The 24944-nt window shown below is 34.3% G+C and overlaps 6 protein-coding genes across 7 annotated transcripts; 4 read left to right on the plus strand and 2 right to left on the minus strand.

Annotated features, from left to right (window-relative positions):
• Positions 1–1442: 1442 nt before the first annotated feature.
• LOC101217085 lies at positions 1443–4264 on the plus strand. The gene is made up of 9 exons (XM_011652645.2): positions 1443–1584; positions 1686–1880; positions 1972–2195; positions 2284–2342; positions 2525–2749; positions 2844–2973; positions 3071–3387; positions 3491–3635; positions 3740–4264. Exons 1-9 carry the CDS (start codon positions 1485–1487, stop codon positions 4001–4003), a joined length of 1659 nt encoding a protein of 552 aa, XP_011650947.2. The 5' UTR covers positions 1443–1484; the 3' UTR covers positions 4004–4264.
• A 2562-nt stretch (positions 4265–6826) lies between these two features.
• On the plus strand, positions 6827–8565 carry LOC101217711 (40S ribosomal protein S15-4). Its single transcript, XM_004134050.3, has 4 exons — positions 6827–6982; positions 7058–7212; positions 7294–7351; positions 8095–8565. Exons 1-4 carry the CDS (start codon positions 6980–6982, stop codon positions 8341–8343), a joined length of 465 nt encoding a protein of 154 aa, XP_004134098.1. The 5' UTR covers positions 6827–6979; the 3' UTR covers positions 8344–8565.
• Positions 8566–9795: 1230 nt separating this feature from the next.
• On the minus strand, positions 9796–14420 carry LOC101216848 (CRM-domain containing factor CFM3A, chloroplastic/mitochondrial). Its single transcript, XM_004134046.3, has 9 exons — positions 13277–14420; positions 12152–12647; positions 11955–12085; positions 11520–11867; positions 11095–11251; positions 10735–11027; positions 10557–10616; positions 10386–10472; positions 9796–10289 (listed from the first exon to the last, which is right to left on the minus strand). Exons 1-9 carry the CDS (start codon positions 14177–14179, stop codon positions 10140–10142), a joined length of 2625 nt encoding a protein of 874 aa, XP_004134094.1. The 5' UTR covers positions 14180–14420; the 3' UTR covers positions 9796–10139.
• A 725-nt stretch (positions 14421–15145) lies between these two features.
• LOC101218353 (DNA-directed RNA polymerase V subunit 7) lies at positions 15146–17531 on the plus strand. Of its 2 annotated transcripts, none has more exons than XM_004134053.3 (2): positions 15146–15372; positions 16344–17531. In XM_004134053.3, exon 2 carries the CDS (start codon positions 16353–16355, stop codon positions 16923–16925), a length of 573 nt encoding a protein of 190 aa, XP_004134101.1. In that variant the 5' UTR covers positions 15146–15372; positions 16344–16352; the 3' UTR covers positions 16926–17531. The 2 variants fall into 2 exon arrangements, with proteins under 2 accessions (XP_004134101.1, XP_004134102.1); XM_004134054.3 differs by lacking the exon at positions 15146–15372 and adding an exon at positions 15379–15517.
• Positions 17532–18139: 608 nt separating this feature from the next.
• On the plus strand, positions 18140–19114 carry LOC101217951 (PRA1 family protein D). The gene has a single exon (XM_031883375.1). It carries the CDS (start codon positions 18296–18298, stop codon positions 18824–18826), a length of 531 nt encoding a protein of 176 aa, XP_031739235.1. The 5' UTR covers positions 18140–18295; the 3' UTR covers positions 18827–19114.
• Positions 19115–19358: 244 nt separating this feature from the next.
• LOC101216620 (E3 ubiquitin protein ligase DRIP2) lies at positions 19359–21926 on the minus strand. The gene is made up of 6 exons (XM_031883374.1): positions 21068–21926; positions 20875–20974; positions 20190–20792; positions 20035–20085; positions 19807–19879; positions 19359–19603 (listed from the first exon to the last, which is right to left on the minus strand). Exons 1-6 carry the CDS (start codon positions 21186–21188, stop codon positions 19385–19387), a joined length of 1167 nt encoding a protein of 388 aa, XP_031739234.1. The 5' UTR covers positions 21189–21926; the 3' UTR covers positions 19359–19384.
• Positions 21927–24944: the final 3018 nt, after the last annotated feature.

Below are 24944 nucleotides of genomic sequence, written 5' to 3' on the forward strand. Positions count from 1 at the left end.
GAAACAATATCCTTTTCGAAACAATATATTAATTTAAATTATAAAGTTAAAACGAGATTAATTCAAAAGGGTATTTGATATAATTTTATTTTATTATAAAAATTTTAAATTGCCTTATTTAGATTTTTAAAGTAATTTATAAAATATCATATATTATGATTTTTTTTAAATAAAAATATTAGATTAAATAAGTCAAAAGAGATTTGAATTTTTAACATCCAGATTGATAATACATATGCAATTAGATAATAAATAAACATTTTGTTATACATCGATATAGGTTTAAGTCCATCTAATTAACTAAAGTGAATATGAGATCAAAATGGATTAATGTTATGTGACACAATTACAATACTAACAAAAAAAAAAAAAAATCAACCTTCTAAAGTTGAATGACAAAAATTAAAATATATAGATTTAAAAGTTGAAAATGCTAAAACATGTCATTTAAAGTTCAAAATCAGAATTTGGAATAACGTGTAACGTTTTGTAATTTTTAAAGAAAGGATGGATGTATAGTTGAAAATTGAATTATTATTACAATGAAACATGCCCTTAATAAGTTTTTTAATTGTTTCTAGTAAAATATATACACGTTGTAATTTATTCAACAACATTCCTTTTTGACTGAATAAACAATACTTTCACGATCCTTTATGTGTTATACCATTGATTAACTTTTGGTTTATTTGAATAAAAATAATACTCATCGTTAAATATTCAATCGAACATCTCTACAATTACTATAGAGTAAAAGAATTTTTCATCTAATATTTTTGATTATTTAAAAAAATACAAAATAGATAAATAAACTCGTATAACTTATATGATTACATGACACTTTACCATAAAAACATTAGTAGAAAAATAGAATTAATATTGCCTATCAATTCTATCACCTTTTAATAAACATAGAATAAAGTTAGTCTTAATTGGTAATAACGAGGGATTGAACACTTTGTAGTGTGGGTAAATAAATATGGATGGAACTCAAGATACTACTGAGAAACATATTTTCATGAAAAAATAAATTGAACTAATAAAATGAAAAAAAGAAAAAAAAACAAATAAATAACTTGTGAAAAGGTGGGCTGCCTTTTTACTTCACTTGAGTTGGAGAATAACTACTCTTTTGTCTTATAACTCTTATCCATTTTTTGTACCCAAACATTATACAAAAGAATCATATTTGGATTTGGATATTTTTCATTTTTAATATTTTTGTTAAAATATTAGATTTATGTATTTAAACTCATATTCAATTTTATTTTTAACCTAATATTTTAAGGTATGGTCATTAAGCTAATAATGAATGTGATTACGGAAAGGCAATTGTAGGTTAGTGACGTAAATAATATAAAATTAAAACTAACAGTAAAATTCCGAGTTGATTTGTCAGACTCTTCCAAATGAAATATAAAAATGAAACTCTGACCCACGTACTTTTCAATTTTAAAATCAGTGGAAGCTCATCGTATTTATTTATGAACCTCCAAATTCAAACACCATCAAACAATTCATTAATCTTCTTCCTCTTCCTCCGATCGCTCTGCTCTTCTAATCTTTTCATCATGAAGCACGAAGGTAACCAAACCTATATTTTTCAAAAATTCTTTCATTCTCTTCTTCTTTGAAATTCACCGAATGTTCAACATTAACTCTATTTCTACTTGTTTTATGCTCAGATGGCGGTTTTGGAAAACTCATTCCAACATCGCACTATCTTAATCAGTCGTTTGTTGGAGGTGTCGCCGCCACCGGTAACCGCCATTTCCGCCGGACTTCCAAGCCTGTCATCAACAATCAGAAGTTGATTCCGCATCTACATAGGACGGAGTCTGGCCGTGTTGATTTCTTGGAGAGATTTTCGCATTATGTTGGTAAAATTTTCAGAATTTCTAACTATTTTAATTAATTTTTTTATGAAAAAAAGAAATTTTAGCCCTTAAAATTTTGCGTTTTCTCTTTCAGCGAGGCAATTGGGGATTTCAGATGTAGATGAGTGTCCTCAACTCTGCAAGTTAGCAAACAACTATTTGAGGAAGACGAAAGGGTGTGAGGAAGAAATTTATGCATATTTCGCTAGTGAAGCTGGGGGAGAATCTCTGTATGTGAAGTTAGTGACTGAGTTTGATCAATGTATTTTGAGTTATTTCGCCTTCCATTGGAGCCAAGCTTCATTGATGATCACTCAGGTACAATTCAACAAATTTCCCCCAAAAAAAGTCAACACGAATTTAAAATTTCAGTGTATCCCTTAATTAATGGCGGGTTTATTGATAGGTTTTGGGTGTTGACTCCGAGCACAAGAAGTTGAAAGACCTTGTGGTGGCAGCCACTAGGTGATTCCCTTATTCATCTTCGTCAATTTTCTTGAGAAGTCAATTTTGGTTCCTGAGTTTTGAACTTTAGACACAACGGCATCTTAACTATAGGATTAAGATCCTTTAGATAACTTTGAGAAATGAAGATTCTTAATAATTTTCTCTCTTTTTTTTGGGTTTCTGGTTGTTATTTTTTATAGGAAGCAAAGATTTGATAGGGTGAGCAAGGATTTGAAAATGACTAGGGTGTTCTCTACTTTGGTGGAGGAGATGAAGAAGATTGGCTGTGCTGCTTCTAAGGGCGAGTCGAAATGCTCCCTCACGAAGCCACGGTCGTCTCAAAGACAGAGGAGCCCTGTGCTTCTTATGATGGGTGGTGGCATGGGGGCTGGCAAGAGTACTGTCCTCAAAGACATTCTCAAAGAGTGCGTAATTTTGTTCCTGAGTCTCTTACGATCGGCAAAACTTTAAGAGCTTTTAGAACGAAGTTTGTTGATAGTGAGTTGCTAAATTATGCAGGCCCTTCTGGTTGGAAGCAGAAACAAACACAGTGACAGTAGAGGCAGATGCCTTCAAAGAAACTGATGTTATCTACAAAGCCATCAGCTCAATGGGCTATCACGACGACATGCTTCAGACTGCTGAATTGGTGATTGTTTCTCCTCTTCAGCAAAACCACACATTTAATTACATCTTGAATTGTTTTGATGACTAAACTAACTTACCTACGTGATAAATCACATCAGGTACACCAGCCTTCAATTGATGCTGCATCTTCATTGTTGGTCACAGCATTAAACGAGGGACGGGATGTGATCTTGGACAGCACTCTGTCGTGGGCGCCATATGTCATGCAGACAATTGAAATGGCTCGAAACATTCACAAGCGTCGATATCGTATGGGAGTTGGGTACAAGGTAGAGAATGGCGAAGTCACAGAGAATTACTGGGAGCCTGTGAGTGAAGAAGAAGAGGATGGAGAGATGCAAGATAGAATGCCATATAGAATAGAGTTGGTTGGAGTTGTTTGTGATGCTCATCTAGCTGTTGTTAGAGGAATAAGGTACGTAAGAATATAACTCAAACTTTTGGAGCTTTGCCTTTAATTTGAACATCTTAATTAAGCCATTTATGGTTCTAAGAGAGGTTCTAATGGATTTGAACAGGAGAGCCATAATGATGGGAAGGGCTGTGAGGGTGAATTCACAGTTGCAATCCCACAAAAGATTTGCTAATGCTTTTCCAAAATACTCTGAAGTTGTTGATAGTGTCAGGCTATATTCCACCAATTTCATTGGCAACCCACCCAAGGTATGCTAAATTTATTCCTTGAAATTTGATTTTACATAGTTTTTTCAGGAAAATGTTAAATTTCATATGTATTAATTACTTCAAACGTGCTACCATATTCACAGTTGATCCATAGAAAAGACGGTACCGACCCGTTTCAGACGATTGATGCGGAAGCAAGTGCGTGTTTGACAACGTTAAGCAATTTGAACCCCGATGCTGAATCCGTTTACGAACTATACCCGAACCCAAGCCCATTTTCTGAACCTGAGGCCATTTGGAAAGAAATTGCTTTGACCCCTTCGAGGTTACAATCTCAGAAAGAGCTGAGATCTGCCATTAAAAAGCTAGAAAGTTCAAGAACAGTCTCAAGTAAAATAGAACAATGAAAAACTTGTAAATTTCATGGTGGTTGAAGTGAAGTTTATGTTAATGACGAAAATCTTCACTTTTTAAAAGGAAGAAGAAGCATTTGCAGTTTTGACTAATCTATCAAACGCAATACTTCTCTTCTTATGGTTTTGATTCAGTTCGACGCATGTGTCGGCTTCTTTTTGGCGATTCATTCTGTTCAAAAGAATGTTGAAACCATGTGAGACAGACCTTACTGGTCATCCCAAATGAATATATGATATGATTTAAACGTAGAAGACAAATTAGAGTGGACATAAAAGAAAAGTTTTACCGTTAAGATTCAACAAATGAAAAAAAGATTGAACCAAGAAGAATTTAATTACCATGCTAAATTTAACTTTAATAATAATTAACAGTACTCATGCAAGAAAAGAAGAACTTTGATTCTTTCCATTGAAAAATAAATATCCTTACAGGTATTTATGGAAGCTAACACATTCACTTGGCCACCAACCTTTAGTTATGGTACCAACTTCACACAATCCTCTTAAAAATTATCACAAAGATTATTTTACCCTGAGTTGTATGAATTTAACTCTATGAATCAATTTAAACTTTTTTTTTTTGTTAAACTTTCTTTAAAAAAGAAAGGTATTGAATTATTGTAAAGGTAAAACAATCAAATCTCTCACTTCAAAATTAATAGTTGCAACTAAACTATTTTATGACTCACTTTTAAATTAATTTTTTTTTTAGTGATTGATAGCTATTTAAATTAAATTTTGATTCTTTTTAGAATAGCAAAGTACTCAACAAATTATCACATGTGTTTTTTTCTTCTAGAAAGAGTAGAGACAGATAGATGAAGACCAAACAAATGGTAAAACTACTGGAATTTAAGGAATAACTGTTAATATTTATTTCATTTTGGTAGTTCTCTTTAATCTATACATAATGGTTGCATTTGAAAAAGTTTTATATACGTATGAAAGTTATAATCTTAACTACCTAAAAACGAAATTGCACTCAAAACTTAGATTCATTTCAAAATTTAAATTCTAGTTTGGTTTGTGATTCAATAATTATTTTGAAAAACAAAAATTTAGTAAAATTTTTTTTTACGTTGTATTTGAAAATATGTTTTGGATTGAAAATTTAAAGAAATATATAATAGGCGTATCTATATTCACAATTTTTGAAAAAAATATTCACAATTTTTGAAAAAAAATGTTTAAACATGTATATGTTTAATCGTGTGTGAGTGGGTGTATGTGTAAGATATATATTTATTTATGAGAAAACTGGTGGGAATGGTGATTAAGATAGGGGCATCTCTAGAAAGTGTTTAAACATATACATTTTGTTTATGAAAAATTTGGTGGGAATGATGAATAGGATAGGGGCATCTCTAGGTAGTGGGTACAAACTTTTCTACTTACACCAACCTATTCACTACTTATAGTACTTCAAAAAGCATATAATTCCTAAAATAACTATCACGCACTAACTTTGTAAACAAACACATTATCCATATATGAGTATAAAGATAACTAGACAGTGTCAAAAGGAACTACACTGTATATGCTCTATTTGATGCCCACTCAAAGAGAAACTAAGTAATTTATCAAGAAAAGCATCTCATTCTCTTGTGTTTTGTTGAATAATTAAATTATACACTTCATATACAAATTTAGATATTAAAGTGTGACAAATTTAGAGTTTAGATTTAGACTTCATATTACACTAGTCGATGCAAGTAGCTCTCATGTAGGTAAGCTTAAAAGACGAAATCAAATTGAAGAGTGGACGAACAGATAAACACAAAAAACAGATGAAATTTTCTAAAAAATTAACTGTCTACTTCCCTTGGAATGCCATGTCATGCGAAGACTAATTTTTGGGCTTGGGTGGCAAATTTGAACGCACATGGGAGTTGATAATTCCGCGTTGAAGTATATGATTGGGTAGTGCAATATGGGGCATTGAAGCAAGGTGACCACCAAAGATCTTCATTTTGGTGGGAAATTGCTAATTCCCAAGGAGCCTTCCACATGCCCAACCCTTAGCTTGTTGACTCATAAAGTTAGATTAATTGATTTAGTTTGTAACCACTTATAAACAAAATAAAATACCATCATCGTTTTAAGGGGAAAAATCAAGTCTTGATGAGTGACACATAAAGATACATTGTATTGTTTCAATGTTGTTAAGTAATAAAAAGAACATCTCTTGCTCTCTCTATATTTGTTAGGTTAAATAATTACGAGAAAATTACTTTTCTAATTTGTGAGATTATAAAAACAGATTTACTTGATCACTAAATTGTCAAAATGCATTTTTAATCCTTGAATTTTAAAAATAAGTTAAAAAAATCTCTGAAATATTTTTGTTTGATTTAAATAAATAAATAAATGATATTTAAATTAGAAAAGAAACAATTCTATAAAATTATGATTTTTATAAATTATTTTTTAATTTAAAATGTCATATAATTAATTAAAATAAAAGTATAAAATTATTTGAAAGATATTTTAAACTCATTTTTAAAAAATTAGTAACTAAAAAAAAGTATGTTTTGAAAACTGAAGAAGTAAATAAATCTATTTTTATAAATTTGAAGATTAAAAAATTTTAGAGACTAAATACAAAATTTTCACTAATTATTTGAAAATAAAATTTAAAGACTAAATTTTGAAACTCGAACTCAAAAAAAAAAAAAACAAAAGAGAAAGAAAGAAAGAAAAAGAATTTTTTAATTTCTGGGCTTCGTTGATTGGATAGTCGGCCCATTTTCATCATAGCAGCTTATGAACGAGGCCGATTAATTGCATTTAGGCCCAAGTGGAATAGTAAAGATGACAGGTCCGTTTATGCAAATAAAATTGAAGTCTAAGGGCTTTAGAGTTTATAAATGATCTTTATTTGACAATTTCGCTCCACTCGAAACCCTAGCAGCCAGAATCTCCATTTGCGCTCAGTCTACGGCTTCTGCTCATATCTGAACTCCAACCATGGTAAGCCTCGAGGAATTCCTCGCATTCTGTTGTGAAATGTGTGTACTCCATCTGACCTAAATTTCATGCTCATAGGCGGACGATAATCCCGATGTGGCGGCGGCGGCGGCAGGAGTCCCGAAGAAGAGAACCTTCAAGAAGTTCAGTTTCCGTGGAGTCGATTTGGATGCTCTCCTCGACATGTCCACCGATGAGCTTGTCAAGCTCTTCACTGCCAGGGCTCGCAGAAGGTAGTTCAAATGATATATGGGTGATCTTTTGGAATGGTTTAACTTTCTGATTTTGATGCTTCCCTTGATCTTCTGTTTCAGGTTCCGTAGGGGTCTGACAAGGAAGCCAATGGCTCTTATCAAGAAGCTGCGTAAAGCGGTAATTGTTATACTTCGTATTTTTCTTTGTTCCATTTTGTAACTGGAAAAGTGTTCCAACTTTTGTTTTTTTTAAAAAACTAATTCAGGTTCATGTGATTACTTCCATAATTTTAGTGCGTTTATGTAGTTGGATATGAGTGAACTAGATAGAAAAATAGCTATCCACATTAACATAATGTACTATTATGAAGTCCATGGCTTGTATGGTTTTATTGGTTGATATTCGATGAGTGGGTTTTGGAACGTAATTTGTTGTTTTTCCTTTAACTGCCTTTTTTTAACTTCAGTCCAATACGAAGCTTGTCAATTGGTTGCGCCGTTAAACGGGATATCATAGATGGATAAAGGCATGCAATATCCGTAATTCATTTGCTTTCTGGAAATGTGGTGTTTTGTATTGCTGGGTGCCTCTTTTGATGTTGTCCAAGTACAAAATTAGCTTGAATTTTCGATCATTTGAGCCATTCTCTTTCTCAATTATTGAATTTTCAATTAGTGGTGAAATAGGATGAGATCACCCACATGGTTCTTGATGATCCAAGAATCTGACTCTCATGTAGTCAAATCCACCATCAATCATGACTAATTTGCATCCTTCCCCCTTAGCTTTTATATTCAGATGAAATTATTTTTCCTATCTTCTACGAATGTTACTGCTTTATGATTTTTTTATGGTTGATGACTTGGAGATTGTGACAAGTGATACCAATCTCATATGGTTTTTACCTCTTATATCTACAGAAACGTGAGGCACCCCCGGGTGAGAAACCAGAACCCGTTAGAACTCACCTTCGTAACATGATCATAGTACCTGAAATGATTGGAAGTATCATTGGAGTTTACAATGGAAAGACCTTCAATCAGGTTGAAATCAAGCCTGAGATGATTGGCCATTACCTAGCTGAGTTTTCCATATCGTACAAGCCTGTTAAGCACGGTAGACCTGGTATTGGTGCTACTCACTCGTCGAGGTTCATTCCTCTCAAGTGAGAAGGGAATACCATTTGTCAGTCTTGGAGTATACTCTGCATTTCTTCAAGTTTTATGGATATTTAATTATTTTTCTTTATTAGTCTATTTTTGATTACTTTTTGACTGGAATTTAATTTTCTACAAACAATGAAAGATAATTTTGATGGGTTCAGACGCAGGCTCTTGATTTACTTTCTCCATCCAAGAGTTAAACCAAGGCATTTATTTGTTTGATCTAAAGAATGCTTGAGATGTTCGTGGGGGGATTGCCTTTGTGTTTGCTTTTTAAGGTTCTTTTTTTCAGATTGTTTGGAGCTGCGTTGATTACTAGTATGAAGCTCTTCCTATATGTTCACTTATGTTGGTAGGCACGAAGTGGTCATTACTAGTATGTAGTTTTGTAGTGGCTTAAACTCGAAACTAACCATTACGTTATTGTTGTTTGTTGATCATCGCAACTCAACTTTTTTCTTTCTATGTGGGGGAAATGAACAATCATCTTTTTATTAGTTCTAAATGTGAAAGGCATATAAATTGTTTGGTTGTACGTAAAAGGAAAATTGTTTCAAGTAACAATCATTTGAAAATATATGTAAGTAATTGAAAATATGAGTCTTGATATTTTGCTTTATATAAACACTCAAATGTTAATTTAGGTGCTCTCAAAAAGTGAATGTCGCAAGTGGTTAGCATATCTTCTGGAATTTGAGCATGTGTTGAAGAATTACAAGGGATTGCCATTTGAGTGTAATTATTTTTTTAATGGAAATTAGCATGTGGTGAAACATCTTATTCTCGTTCGATTTTTCTTTTAACGTTTGAATACCATTTCAATGTTAGTTTTTGAATAGTTTAGGTTTTATTGGGTAACCTTGTGATTTTCATTTTAAAAACAATCGAGTCAAATTTCTGACCTTTTGATATAACATTTTAATCAGTTTAAATTATGTTTAGGCTAATTGATAAGAATCTTTTGGACATAGTAGGCTTGCTTAAAACCTTGTCAACTCAAGTCCCAGTGATCCATTTGAGTCCGCTTGGCCACGTCTGATGCTCACTTCATGACCGCATCAGGAAGTCCTCGATTAGTGACATGTAGAAGAAAATTATGAGAGTTAGCAACATTTTCACACATATTTTATATGGTAGCACATTTCATAAATGGCTCACTGCGAGGAAGCCAAGTAGCTAGTAGCTAGTAACTAGTACCACTTGTCTCTTTCATGAGTTCTGAAAATTTTCACACATATTTTATATGGTAGCACATTTCATAAATGGCTCACTGCGAGGAAGCCAAGTAGCTAGTAACTAATACCACTTGCCTCTCTCATGAGTTCTGAAAGTTAAAGTTCAACCTTACAATGGCAACACGCAGCGTCCAAGTGTCTAGTTCCTTCACATTTTGGTCACTGACGGTTTGACAACATAATTTTGCAGCTATAAATGAAAAATTGATTTTATTCTTTAATGTTGAACTCAATCAAAAGGTATCAGAGAATCTTCATTCGGAAGTTGTCCGTTCCAAATAATGTAGTTCTTCAAAATTTGTTTGCCTTGCAAAGCTTCTTCCAATGTTCATTAATGGAATTTCTGCCATATGCTATAAAAAATGGAGCGTTTCAACGATATCGAATGGTATTGTTTTATTTATACATCCTCAGATTACTGAACAGACAAATTCCTAGTATCAACTCTCAACTGTTAACACTTATACTTGAGATCCTTCTTCCATCCCTTTGTTCACACTATTATTTTGTTTCACCTTCTTCATCAAGCACCACGTGTTAGATATTAAATTTCATACTCGACGTGATTCAGATGGTCTCATATTCAACCTCTGATTCTTGTACTTGGATTCCATTTGAAATATCCCCTTCTAGGTACTCGTCGCTAGCCATGATATCGTCTTCATCTTCAACATCACTATCCTGATCATATGCCTCATATGTATCGGAGTTTTCGTCCTACAACCAAAGAAAAAAACAATAAGAACATGAAGTTAGATCTGCAGATAACAGATACAAAAATAGCAGAAATGTATCGAGTAAAAATAAACAGACCTCCGAGTCATTGTCAGTAGGATAAGCAGAATCTAGAGTATTGTATAATACTTCATCCCCTTGGTCTTTCACCTTCTCCATTTGTTCCTTTTGACATAGAAGATATCAAATAAGGTATCAAATTAGAGAACCAAAAAGTTGAAATAATTTCTGCAGTTGCGGGAGACTTACGATTTCAGAATTTAGTTTGCCCACTTTACTCTGCATTGCTGATATATGTTTTAGCAAAGCCTGTTGAGCAAATTAATGAGAAAACCAAGAATCAGTAAATGTCTACTTCGTTCTTCGTCTATAAGTTCATACGCATGAGGGCTTTTCAACTATAAGAAAAGAAACTTAAATGTTGTACCTCATGCCTTTGAAGCTCGATCGAGCGTGCCAGAGCCTTCCTCTTTGTCAAAAGATTCTTGGGTCTCAGCAAAGATGGCCGTTTATAATCCTTTCCTCGATAAACGATTATAGCATATCCTTTGGAGACTTTGTCAATTGAAACTAGGACACCCCCACTCTCAGCTTCGAGTTGCAGAGCAATATTCTTGACATGGTCAAAGGAATTGGCTTTTATCATGATCTTCACCAATTCACGATACTTCCAATGCAAGTGCATGTTCTCCACTGTGCCATCGAAAACTTCACGCCTACCTGAAATAACACCATCCCAGTGAGTGAATTCTGAGTAAGTTGAATATGGTGGAGGGAGTTGTTTTACCTAGAAGCAAGAAAGCTTTCATTCGTAGACCAAGCTTACGAAACATAAATCTTTCCTCCTCAGTTATGCTATCAGGTTCAGCCTGCCGTTTCGCTGGTGTCATAAATGCTTCGACCTTAGCTAATGTTCGTTCAGCTTTCACCAATTTTCTTTCAGCCTAGAGAAGACAGATAATTCAAATAAAAAAGGATTCTGCTACATCGAAATAAGAAGTCCCATATCTTAAGTAGTCAGTTCATGAGTTATGTTTATAATATCAGCATCACAAGGAGATCAACAAAATCAAATCTCACATTCTCCAGTTCTACCAAAAAGGCAGGTTCCATTTGCAGCATTAAGAGCAGAATTCTAGATGAAGTAAAGGCAATTAACAATTTGAAGAAGATCTCAGATAGCAGAAGTTAACCCAAATTGAAGAAACTCACAAAAGCAAGCTTTCGTTCCAACTTCCTAACAAGGTCGGTGTGCCTCAATTGTTCAGCTTCCCGCATTACGTTTTCCTTGTGCTTGTCATCCAGAGCCTTTCCCCATCTAGCATCAGCATCTAGTGTTTCCTCTAGAGAACCAGCAGTTCCAGATTGCTCTGTTTTCTCAATGGGTACCACAAAGGCTGATGCTTTCAACCTTGCCTGTTCTTCCTTGTCCTGTAGAGATTTTGCCAACCTCTCCCTTTCTAGCAAAGCTTCAGTTACCTCAGGCGACAAGAAACTCTTTCCTCTATAGAATACCAGAAAGTCTTTGTTTCTTGACAGAAGCATGCCTCCCGTCAATTTCTACATGAACCACTTAAACATTCAATTCATAAACTCGCTATAATGTAATATGAATACACCACATTCATCCATAACAACAAACGTTACCTTGATCTCTTCAGCCATTCTTTCGCTAGTAGTCAGCTGCACACCTCGTTTCAGGGCGATTTTTGCAATTAAACTTCGTTCCCACAATTTAGTCATTGCAATGGCCAATCCTTGAAGCTGTCTGTTTCTGCCTGTATCCATAAAAAATATCACCACCTGCAGCAGATATCACCAAGAATTTGACAAGAAGAAAATACCTAATGCAAAATGAGGAGGGAGTCTTCTGGCAAGTCTTTTTAAGGCTGTGGCTTCCTTAACTCCAATAGAAGATCTCACTCCATAAGGAAGTATTCTAAATGGAGGTTCATAGTCAGGAACTACTCCTGGGAGCATATCTGCATCTACGGGCAAAGGATCCAATCCTGGCCAGTCTGTGTATCTTGGACCCAAACCATCCAGCAATTTATTTACTTCATCCTCATAATTCACTTGTACTTTTGTCAATTGTTCGCTGCAATGTTCACCCTCTATGGAAGTTTCTGCTCTTTTTTGTTGCAAAGCATAAACATTACGGTGAGAAGAAGATTCAGAAGGAGCTATAGTACTAGCACCAGTTTTAGGCAATGCAGTGATTTCATTTCTCTTGTAAATCCGTTTGTTAAATTGTGGTGCTTCAGGAAGTTCATAGCTGACACCTCTATATAGAGACAACGAAGTTCCCGACCTCCAAATAACCAGTCCACCGGTTTTTCTCTGTTAAAAGAACAAATAAGACATGATAAACGATCACACCTTTAGTCGCAAAAATAGAAATCATATCTATTAAGAAGTTTCTGGGAACACAATGATTTCTTACAAAGCTCAAAATCAAAATCTGAACATCAATAAGCTTGCAGGTATTTTGATCATTCTGAAACATTGCAAAAAATTTATCCCAGTATCTAATCATGAATGCTACATTCAAAATAGGCATACTTGATATGTTTATCCAGAGAAGATGGTAGCACGCCAACAAAGGGAACTCATATACAATTTCATATTTTCATCATTGGCTGAGACATGGCTCTCAAACAGTTGTCTCAGCATCAATTGACTATTCTTACAATGAAAGCACACTGGGTGGATAACTAAGCCCATATCCAGCCTATGCTAGGAAAGGAACTTTGCAAGCAAGGAACGCCTTCCATGTGGTCATTTGATCTTCTATCTACCATGGTAGTTTCCAATCGGTTTATCATCACTATTATAACTACTTCATTTGCTAGCTCAATCGTCAGCTTTTTGTGAGATAACATTATGATTATGGAAGCCAAATCGCTACTATTTTGCAAATGCCAAAAATTTCATGAGCAAACAAATAAAGAACTGCAAAGAAAGCAAACCTCCAATATCTCATGCATCCTTTTCATGTTAAGTGCAGGAGGACCGAGAATTTTAAGCCTCACAATCTCTGATGATTTCCATTTTTCATGAATGACATCCACAACAGCTTGAGTCACTCCACCACCTCCTATCTTCATCTTGTGCCTTTTCTGGAAAGTCAAGTTCCTCAGCCTTCTCAATTCTGGCTCAGGAAGAGTCAATTGTGCCAATGATGCGCTGCCCCTTCTTGTTGAATCCCCATGTGTATCTTCCTTTTCTTTTGGCTTCTCCCATGGAAACCTAACTTCCCCATCACTTCCAAACATGTTCTCATCTCCCATAGGCGATTCCTTAGAAAACCCACCTCGAGTATTAGGCAACATTCCTTCCTCAATATAAAGTATGTCCTCCACAGACCCCTTTTCAATGGCTCTCTCTTCCCCCTTCTCTTTATTCTCATCGTCGATGTACCCAAATTTCTTCAATTTCCTCACTATCTTCTCCATTGTACTTCCGCCTCTTCCATCATCATCAATCCGACTACTAGCTCTATAACTCTTCGAAAAACCTGTACTTGAAATTGAAACTTCATTTTCATCGCTACTGGGATAATCCAACACAGCACGAGGTGGTTTAGGACGATTCCGTTTCGCGGTTTCATTCCACCTGTCTATCCAACTAACACGGGATAAATTTCTTCTCAAATTATATCGGTAAACGGGTGTTCGCGAGCTTAAACTCCCATACGAAATTCCATTGGAAAAAGTATCGGTGGTTAAACCATAAAACGAAGAGCAGAAAGAGCGGTTTCTGAAGACAACAGACGAACCGTACTTCAGTAAAATGTGAGAACTGTGGAATTCAGTCTGAAATGTATCGAAGAAGTTCGTGGCATGGCATAAACGACTGTGTAATAGAGCCATCGGTGATTACAGAAGCATAACTGCTTGCTTCCCGGACCACGAACGAAGTAGATAGAAATAATGTGAAATCAGATAATGGAAGGTACGAACTTGCTGAGCTCAACTTTTCTGATTTTGATTCCGCGTAATATCGAAAATTATCCGCGGGAACGGTAAGGAGGCTCGCCGGCGCCGTCGAAAGACGTTGTCGTTTGATGTTGCCGCCTGAGAACGCCGTTGTCAAAATCGTGAGAGATGAGATTTTGAGAAAAATTAACGATTTTGTGATATTTTTTCTTCAAGGGCAACTTAGACTTTTCTCCTCTAAAATATCACAACAGTAGCACTCAAAATATTTAAAGGAAAATGGCTCAAACTAAATTAACTCAAAACGTTGTTAATAAAAAAATAATAATTAAAAATCGAAAAGTTTTATGTAAGGATTTGTTTTATTATAACATTCTTTGCTTCATATCTCTTATTTGATAACCAAGAATTTCCATTAAGATCATCTAATGTAATAAAATGTTTTTTTAAAAAAAAAAAGAAAGGAAACTTTTTAAGGAATCATATTCTATTATATGTTTGAATTTTTTTAAAAAAAATGCAAAAACCCCTAAAATTCTTGTCTCCTTTCTCCTTGTAATAGGTTTCTTCTTCTTTTCTCTTGATTCTCTTTGGTTCTATTATTATTTAAAGTCCCAAGTATTAAAATTTACAAAATGTTGAATAACAATATATGGTCAATAATCCAAATTAGAGAATGGAGGTGGAAGTACAAATTCTTGAACATTTAGTTTAACTATATAAGTATCTTTGTAAAGAAGATGAAAAGGAGGGAGATGCGATGTTGGGGAAGATGGACACAATAGCACACTACGATCTTGCAATGCAAATTGGAAACCCATATTAAATAAAGAAATAATAGATAGGGATGAGGAGATGCATAGGAAGGATTTATATTTATAGTACACGTCATTGATCATATCGGAGAAAGGCATCGGAGCAGCTTCCTTTTTTCCAAAATCCATATTTTCTTTTTTGTTTTTGTATAAAAATGGCAAACCCATCTCCCCTTTACCTTTATCCGTTCCTCCAATGCACTAACATCCCCCAACATTTCTTCTTCCTAATGCCCTCCCAATTTCATTTCTCTACTTCTTCCCAATTCTCCCTCCCTCCCGCCCTTCCCGTTCTTCATTTTTCTTACTCAGGTAACTCATCATTTTCTCCGCCCTTTCCTTCTAATTCCCTTCCCTGTCTATGCTTCTTCCCCTCCTGTTTTCATTTTCCACACTTTAGGGATGCTTTTCCATTTCAAACTTCGGATCTGTACCCGTTTTCTGGTTCTCTGTAATTGTAAGATGATTGGATTTCTATGCGTTTTTTTTTTTTCCTTTTCATTTTTCATTTGTGGCGGTCTCTGATTATTTTTCTTCTGCCGTCTGATTCTTGATTCGACCCTCTGTTTGGATTCGGGATTGTGATCGCCTGGTGATTTGTGATACGAATTTCTTATTTTTGTGCTGATTAATCGAATTAAAGTCTTTTTGTGTGTGTGTGTGTGTGTGTGTGGTCAGCTTGTGAACAGAGATTCGGATTTGGCTTAATCTAAATCTCCTAGCATAATCGGGTGGATCCTGTGTTTATTCCTTTTGGAACCAACCATTTTGCTATCTTTGTTAGAGTTTTCGTTTTCGTTTTCTTAAGAGTTAACAGTATTTATTCGAAGTGGGATCTTCAAATTTATGACATGGAATCCTTATAAGTGCTGCTACCAATATATTCCGCTAATGTTATAGGGCGATATGAAGCAAATGTTTTCTTTCTATCTTTGCTTTTGTTTTACCCTTCAAGTGATGGTTGGAATTATGGCTCTAAATTTCCCAGTCTCAAGCATTTTTCATCATGCGGATATGTTTTTTTTTTATTTAAACAACTGCGGTTGGGTGTTTGAATCTTTGACCTTAGGACGGATCATACTTTAGCTTGGCACCATGTGGTACGTGGGTGAGTTCATACAGTTTAATGGAGTTGCATATTTTGTCAGATAGTCTAAGAAAGCAAATTTGGTGAATCAAATGTTCTTTGCATTGTTGTTCTTAACATTGTTTCGGATTAAAAAAAAATCCAGTTTCTTATAAGATGTAAATTGATAAATGTTGGTTTACTTGAATGTTATCAGATCTAGGAAATGTTTTATGAAGTGGAACTAGTGAGAGATGTGGAAATCACAGTGGAAAAGGAAAAGAGAGATGCTCACAATTTCCAGAGGTACATTATAACATGTTTATTAGAAAACTTATTGAAGGAGAAGGCCAACAAAGACCATGGCTATTTTCTTTCTGTTACTAGCTTGAGGAGCATAGGCAAGGGAATTGTTAAGAATGAGTCTCAATGTGTTTCATTCCCCATTACCTTTATTTGCCGAACCTTTTTGCCTTTTGAGGGGGAGATCTTACATGGAGTTGTTCGTCACATATTTCAGCGTGGATTACTCTTAAAATGTGGACCGATCAAGTACGTGTTTCTTTCAGCTCGTAAAATGCCAACCTACCAGTACGTTGGTGGTGAAAATCCGGTATTCTCAAGCAAAGAATTTGCTACGATTGGTAACGATGTCGTTGTACGGTTCAGTGTGCTTGGTGTGAGATGGATAGAGAAAAGAGGATGTATCAAAAAAGAGTTTGTGATGCTTGCTAGCTTAGAAGGTAACAACTCACTTGGACCTATTTCATTGTCGGACTCCGATGAGTTTGACCTGTAAATTTAGAACACAAACCACAAACTTGGGAATGTTTCACTGTAATATATTCTCTTACAGGCCTTGCTTTTTTCTTCCTTCCCTTCTATATCTGTTCGATGTTCTTTTGTCCATGATAATTCAAGATTCTCATGGAATGTTAATTTAAATGTCTTGCATTAAGGACATTTGAGGTCTGATGGTTTAAATCTTTAGTTGGAGAATAGATACTTGCAAAACAGTATTGGACTTTTGAGTTTGTATTGAAGATCTTAATAGAGTCGATGTTTGCAATATTCTACTTCTAACGTCAATGGTCTTGAAGAATAAAAATGAGAGAGGGGGAGAGAAGTTCTGAAGGCTGAAGATGATGGCATATTTCAACCCAACCCACTGACACGGATGTCTATGTCTTACAAATTACAATCCAATGCATTTCTTGTTTTTCATTGATTCAAATAGTGATGGGTTGTTGTGAATTGTTATCCATCCACCCTATAAGTTAAATCTATGTTCAAGTTGGCTAAATATATCACGTTGGCAGTAGAAAAGTGTCATTATTGGTTAAAAGAAACTGAATGAGTTCTAGAGTTATCTTGACTTCAAATAAAGAAGAATTTTTGGATGTTATCCTGGTCCCAACAATTTTTTTAGTTTTTTTTTTTTTTTTTTTCCATTATAATTTCATCACAATCACAAAAACTACCCTGAACAAGCATCCGTTACTTTAAATTAATGAAGTTTGTACTAAACTTTTGGGAACATTGACTTACATGGTAACTTTGTTAAAATCAAATTGAATAAAAATTCACAATAGAAATGAAAGTGAATCAAAGTGAAGTAGAAAATAATAGTAAAAAGAGTATTTAAAATTCAGATAAATTCATAAATCTTCTCAATACCACTTCAAAACTCTTTTATACATATTTTGATTTAATTCTTACACTGCTCATCTTTATGAACTTTTCTTTTTCTGGAAAAGATAATGATGAGCTTTTATGTCGTATATAATCAATCAAACTCATGGCTTGTAAAGCAAACCTATCGAATTTAAAAACTAAAGAAACAATGATCATAATATATATCATAATCTCAACATATAAAAAGCAACAGAAATATGATACAACATTACAAGAGTGAAAGTGGTTAACAGTTGAACTTTTCCAGATTGACCGTTGACTGTCATTTCTTTCGTATACATTTTTTTTTCCTTATTTTAAAATTTTAATTTCATATTTATAGAATTCTCATTTAAGATTGAATTGGATCATTCATATAAATCAGTATAAAGTAAGGTGAGACTCAAGATTTAAGCTTCGGAATTGGGATCTTTCTCTTTTTTGTATTTCTTTCCATTTCGGAGCTCCGGCGAGAATTTTCAGATTTTTATCCCAATGTCTACCGCTGAATTCGCCGTCACTTTCAAGGAAGCCGGTCGATCCGTCATCGCAACTCGCCGTCCATGGCGGGAATTCCTAGACCCATCGGCTCTCAGCCTTCCTTCTTCCCTCTCGGACGCTACGACTCGGATTTCTCATAACTTGACCCGTTTCCTTTCCAATTACTGTCTTGTCGTCTTGCTTCTCATTTTTCTTGGCCTCATTTACCATCCATTTTCCATGATTGTCTTCTTACTCGTCTTTGTTGCCTGGTTCTTTCTTTACTTTTCTCGCGATGACCCAATTAGGGTTTTTGGTTTTGAGTTGGATGATTTGGTTTTGATTATTATTCTTGGATTGGCTACTGGTTTGGCGCTGGCTTTGACTGGGGTTTTTGTGAATGTGCTGATTTCACTTGCAATTGGGGCTGTGGTGGTTTGCTTGCATGCGGCTTTGAGGAGTACTGAGGATCTTGTTGGGGATATGCAAGACCCTTTTGGGGATGCCCTTTTGGAGAGTCCAAGAGGTGATTACAGCGGTATCTGATTGAATATGTGGGTTTGTCTCGAGATTTAACCATTTGGACTTCTGTTTTTCTTTTTCAATTGGTTTAGTGATAGTTGCTGGTCTATATACTGGTATTTTTAGATGAAATGTACATTGCAGAACACAATGAATTGCAGAAAATTATTCACGTCCATTATGCTCATAATCTAGATTCTTCTGCATTATTGTTTTGAATTAAAATTAGTCGCTTGTGTTGTTAGTGTTGATGTATGTTTCCCAACTTTGTGACTGAAATGGATTGTTGAGCCAACAAATCATTGCTTTTCATTTCTTTTGGGTTTTGATCACATGAAAACTTTGCCTTTAGTTTCCTTTCTCCTACTTATGAGCATGTTTAACATTTAAGAAAGATAGAGTAGAAAGGATATCACGAGACCTAAATGTCAGTTTTCCTCGTATTCTGTTTGGATTTAGTTGACCATATTATCTCGTTTTAGTGAAAAAGAAAGAAGTTGACCCTCTAAATTGAGGCCTGTTGTGTAACTCGTACGTGGGAAACGTGTGAGACAGATGCATAAAATATGTTTATTTGATCTCTTATTGAACACCATTGTTTAAGTGAGCACAAATATTTGTGAATTTTCCAGGGTGATAACACTTCCGACCATAAGATAGAACCATCACAAAATCCTTGGCCGAGCTGCCCACAGATATTTGTATTAGTTCTACTTTAGTGGTTGTATGTCGCCACAGTTCTACAATGTCATGTAGATGCAATGTGGAGCTCACTGGTTGACCCTTGAATGAGATTTCCACCTGTAAATATTCAGGAAATGTTATTACTTTATAGCTGTATAAACTGACTCTGTTTCTTGAATGTTTGAACTGTGCATAGATTTTAGTTCATCTTGACATTGATGCCTTTCATTCTTGCATAAAGTGACATAGGTAGAATCTTTTTAGATCTTTGAAACACAAGGAAAGCTAATGTAACTAAGGAGAAGAAGATGGGTTATCACCTCAATCTCACTAGCAAGACCTAGTTTCTTTGCAAGATATTTCTGGATAAATGACACAGGTATACTGCCATCGCTGTGTATTGAAGATCAAAAGGAAAATTGAATAAGAAACTTGTTATTTACTCGAAATATGCAAGAAATAGGGACAGGACAGTGGAGGGCAGGGCAGTCGCTTTGGTTTGCTGATTGCCAAATGGGCTACTGGTTACTGTAGGAGATAGAACTAACCTGACCCTCAAGTAGTTTGAGGAAATCTGAGGCAAAGGCTCATTTCCTTCCCTGGTAAAGTCAATTAAAAGCTCTTGTCAGTGTTTGGTCATTCACAGGAGTAGAATAATAAACAGAACCATTCTTTTTCTTGTCTAAAGTTACTAAAATCTCACTGGTGATCAGAAGCAACTAGTTGAAACCATATAGGACTTGATGACTTGTTGCATTGCCTATCTGCATCAATGTCACCTAAAGGATCTTGTAATTTACCATGTTCAATTGAACCTGAAGTTCCATGAGATTCTCTTTCACCTCTTTCCATAATTGGCTTGTAACCACGTTCTTGAACATTACAATAGCTATCATCAATCTGGATTGTTTCTGCCTTAGGGAGAGTATCTTGTATCTTACAATCATTTGAGCATGTTACACTTGCTTCCTTTTTATTCAAATCATCAATTATTCTTTCCATTACTTGGCCATTGTTCTGCTTATTTTGATCAAAGTTGAGTTTTGTGTGATCAATCATGGTGGAAAGGTATTGTTGCTCGGTTAAGCTCTCTTGTGCTGTAGATGCCGACAACTTTTTCGATGTTCCAGAGTCAGAAGTTGTGTACGTATTGTCAATCTCTAAAATAGAGACAGGTCCCTCTTTTCTTTTGGTAGGCAATGAAACTGAGGATGAGGACGACAACTGTGTTTCCTCAGGTTCCTTCTCCTTCCTCCATTTACAAGAAAATATCTTTTCCCTTAAATCATCCATTGTGTGGTCTGCCCTGCATATTTTCAAACCGATCACTGATGGTATTTTATCTCTAAATTGAATTAAGGATGTAAATTAGTATAAAGGGAACATACCTGAGTTTCTCCAATGGCACACCCCCTAAATTTGTGTTGCAGACAGGACAACCCTCTAATTCCTCTTCAGCTATCTTCTCATATATACAATCCCTGCAAACTAAAACACAATCCACAATCTATTTATATGACATTTTAGCATAGGAGCCATAACAAAAAAGAAAGAAACAGAGGTTGAATGTGTATGAATTACATGTGTGGAGGCATTCAGATATGGTGGTAGCATTAGTAAACAAGTTATGGCAAAGAGGGCATGTCAAGCAACCCATGAGCTTCTCAGTGGGTAATTTCACTGTCGCAGTTGCCGTCGCCATTGGGCGGAAGAGCGGTGGTTGAAAGAGAGGAAATTAGTGGAAGGGTTGTGTTGTCGTATCGTGGTGTGTAAGAATTAAATTAAAATAATAATAGAAAATAATAAAAAAGGGGGAAAAGAAGAGGGAATTAAATTAGGAAAAGGATTAAGAGCATTTTTCTCGTGGCTAAGGAGTTGGGCTTCTGTTTAGGAAATGTTTGTTTTTATCTTTTTTCTTTGTGGACAACGTTGTAACGTCCGTTCCGCCTTCCACTCTTCTTTCATCATTATTTTATTTTTAACACCTTCTCTTTTTTTCTTATTTCTCTCTCTATATTATTTATATAAGTCTACAATTAATTTTTTTTTTCCTTTCTCAAAAACAATATATATGTTTAATTAAAGATTTACATTTGATTTTCCCACGTCATATATCGTTAAAGAAAAGTTTATACCACAATAGTACATGCAATGCCATTCAACTTTCGTTGACAGCAAGAAAGAAAAATTGATACAATTAAGAGGTCATTCTTCTTCTCAATGATGATCTTCGAGTCTTCTGGAGATCTCTTTCTATTTTTAATTTAGAAGATGATGTCTATGGGGGCGTGAATTGGGATAGGTTTCATTCTCCCACGTGAAGTAATATGACACTTCTTTGCTAATTCCCTCATGAGTTGGACGCTGAAAGAGCATTTTTTTCCGGGTTGACGGTTAAGGTCGACCCACCCTCCTCAGCCTTGGTGGTCGAGGGTGTGGAGGTCTCCTTGGCCACGGGGTTTGGACTTTGGATTGAGTCAAACTCTTGTCAGAGGTTGACTCCTCCTCCTCAACCTTAGAGGTCTAGGTCAAGAAGTCCAACTCTCGCTTAACTGCACCTTCAAGCCTAAAAATCCCACGTAGAATTTGATTAGAAAATCTAATATAGTCATATTCTAACACAGACTACGAGAAGTCTAAAGCCAACCTATCGATAAATACATCGTTTTAGTCATATATGAAGTAACTTGGATTTTACTCTCAAACTCTTAAGCTTTTTCATTTTTTTACTCTTTTAACTTAATTATGTGACAAGTATTACATGAATATGCATTTTTTCTCTTTGACCCGTCATGTTCTTCTCTTCATCAATAAATTTACTGATGTTGTTATGTGTAAGTCAAATGCACACTTTGAGATTGCCAAATACATGAGGTTACTCACGATAGTTGTGCAAAGTTTTCAAAATCTCTCTCAAGCCCATATTTGATGACTTCCTTTTGGGCTCAAAGCTTGGAGGCCATTTTGCATCTACCAGCTTAAGATTGGTTCCAGCCTTCCAACCAAAGACAAAATCACTTTTTTTTCACCTTCAAATTTTTAATAAATGACAAGTATAGCTCAACTGTTCATGCCAAAAGAAAAGACATTAATTCACCCATTTTAGCATTACTCAACTTATTAAAATAGTAACTTTATCTCAACCATGATTAACACGTCCTTCCATTCTAAAATTCTAGAGATTGATCCTCTATCCATAATTACAAAAAATTAAAACAATATGTTATCAATTGAATCATTATTAAGAAGTATGTTTTATACATTGTAATAACTTCTCATCTATTAATTTAACTATGTAGCTTTTCTAAAATTTTCCTTTTTAAAAAAATCATAATATTGACATTGATAATATAATTTGGTAAATTATATTAACAATTCATTTTTTTAGATGAATATTATTGACATAGGGACACCATGAACGATCACATTATACCTAAGAAAGATTATCTATCTTTGAAAAGAAAGATTTAAAGGTTACATCTCACAAATAAAAGTAAATGTCTCAGACTGGTGTTTGACATTGGACACATTTATTCTAAATGGTTGATTTTTATAACTATTAAGAGTCAAGTGTTTGCATTCTATAACTAAATTTGACATTTTCTTATTGATTTCAAGTTCCAACAAATAATGATAATAAATAAAAAAATAAAGATGTTGAAATTATAGAGGACATGATTCGATTTCTTTGGCAGAAGACAAGGGAGAGATACAAAAGGAGACTAAAGATACGCAAGAATTATAACATATAATAATGTTATCTTTATAATATAAAACGTTACATATCATGTTTATATACCTATACATGTACATGTAATAATAAGTTTCGCATTAATAAGTATTTCTCCCCAAAAATAAATGTTCGCATTCACTTGCATAATTAACAAAAATAAATCAACTAAATTAGGTTATGTCAGTTGAATTTTTAAATTACAAAAATGAGAAAGATAGATTACTTCCAATGTAATCACATTACATCCAAGGACATTTGTTAATTACAAAATATTTAGGTGTTTTAAGTTAATGACAATTGTATAATTATGCCTAACAACATTTAAGCAAATTTTTCATGGGTGGCAATTATTTTGTAACTATCATCATCTTCATCATTCAGGGTCTTCAAATATAAAAAAGAAGCTGCTGCAACACGCCTAGAGAGATATAATCAAATTTATCCAGGGGAGATTTTGAAGTTGCCGTTATGGGTATTTTCGATTAGGCTTCGGGGTAGAATTCCGGTTGATAAGAGTCTTCGTTAAGTGGTTGGTATTTTCAATTTCGGTTTGATTTTCCACCCGTTAACCAAATCAGATTCATAGTCGATGGACCGGGGAAGTGAAAGAGAAAGCGAAGCTTGAATTTTCACAAAATCAGCTTCAAATTCAACCATTTTTTGCAAAGACAAATAAGAAAGAAAATGAATTTGGATTGGTTGTCGCAAGGAGGAAGAAAATGGAAAGTGTATGTATTTGAAACTATTGAGGATAGATTTGCAATTAAAAAATCAACATAATTTGCCATCTTTGCAATATTGAAAAAGATGTTATATGGGTTTTAATATATTAATTATTTTGGCTACCTGATGCAATTCTCCTATTTCTTAGACATATTTGTGAGTTATGTATTTAGATTATTAAAATATTTCCTCCACTTGCGTAAATTAAATAAAATATATAGTTTCAATAGCTTTTTTTTTAATAGAAGAAATAACATTTATACAATATATACTCTTATAATTTATTATATAAATGGAGGGCGTCAGATCCAAGAAATCAGTGAGATGGGAGGAAGGAATTGAAGAAGTTATTTAGGCATTTAATTTTAGTATATACATTGGAAAACACTAGCAGTAGCATCCATCCCTATTAATTTCATAAATATGGGTTTACATTACATATTTAACAAGTTTTTAAATCATATCATATTAATCATAGCATCAAAGTCAAACAAACAAAACACACACAAAATGTACGATATCAACTTTGTAGTAATTTACCTTTTTCTATATTGTATAACAAAATACTTTGATAGCTTAAGTTATACTAACAAGATAATGAATTTAGTGTGTGATCATGTTGAAAAGTTTCCGCAAGTTCAAAATCAATTAGATTATTCAAATGTGATATTGATAGTTTAAAAATGTTAGAGTTGTATCAAGTAATTTAGATGATTTTGGTGTAAACACTAATAATGCACTCATGTTGAAGAGGTTGTATGTGCGTGCCAACTTCACACGATCCAAATATATGAATCTAAATATGATATTCAAAAGGTCCATAACAACTTACGATGTGGAAGTGACTACTTATAAGTTTACAAGAAAATAAGATAGTTAACTAAATTAATCATGAAGTAAACGCTAATAAATCTACCTCAACGACTAAATCACTATTAGTAAGTTATATTATAAAAATAATGTCTATATTTATGTTTTCTCATCAAGAACTTATTTCGTCCT

This window comes from Cucumis sativus, chromosome 3 (genome assembly GCF_000004075.3).
Source record: "Cucumis sativus cultivar 9930 chromosome 3, Cucumber_9930_V3, whole genome shotgun sequence".
Classification (NCBI taxonomy): Eukaryota; Viridiplantae; Streptophyta; class Magnoliopsida; order Cucurbitales; family Cucurbitaceae; genus Cucumis; species Cucumis sativus.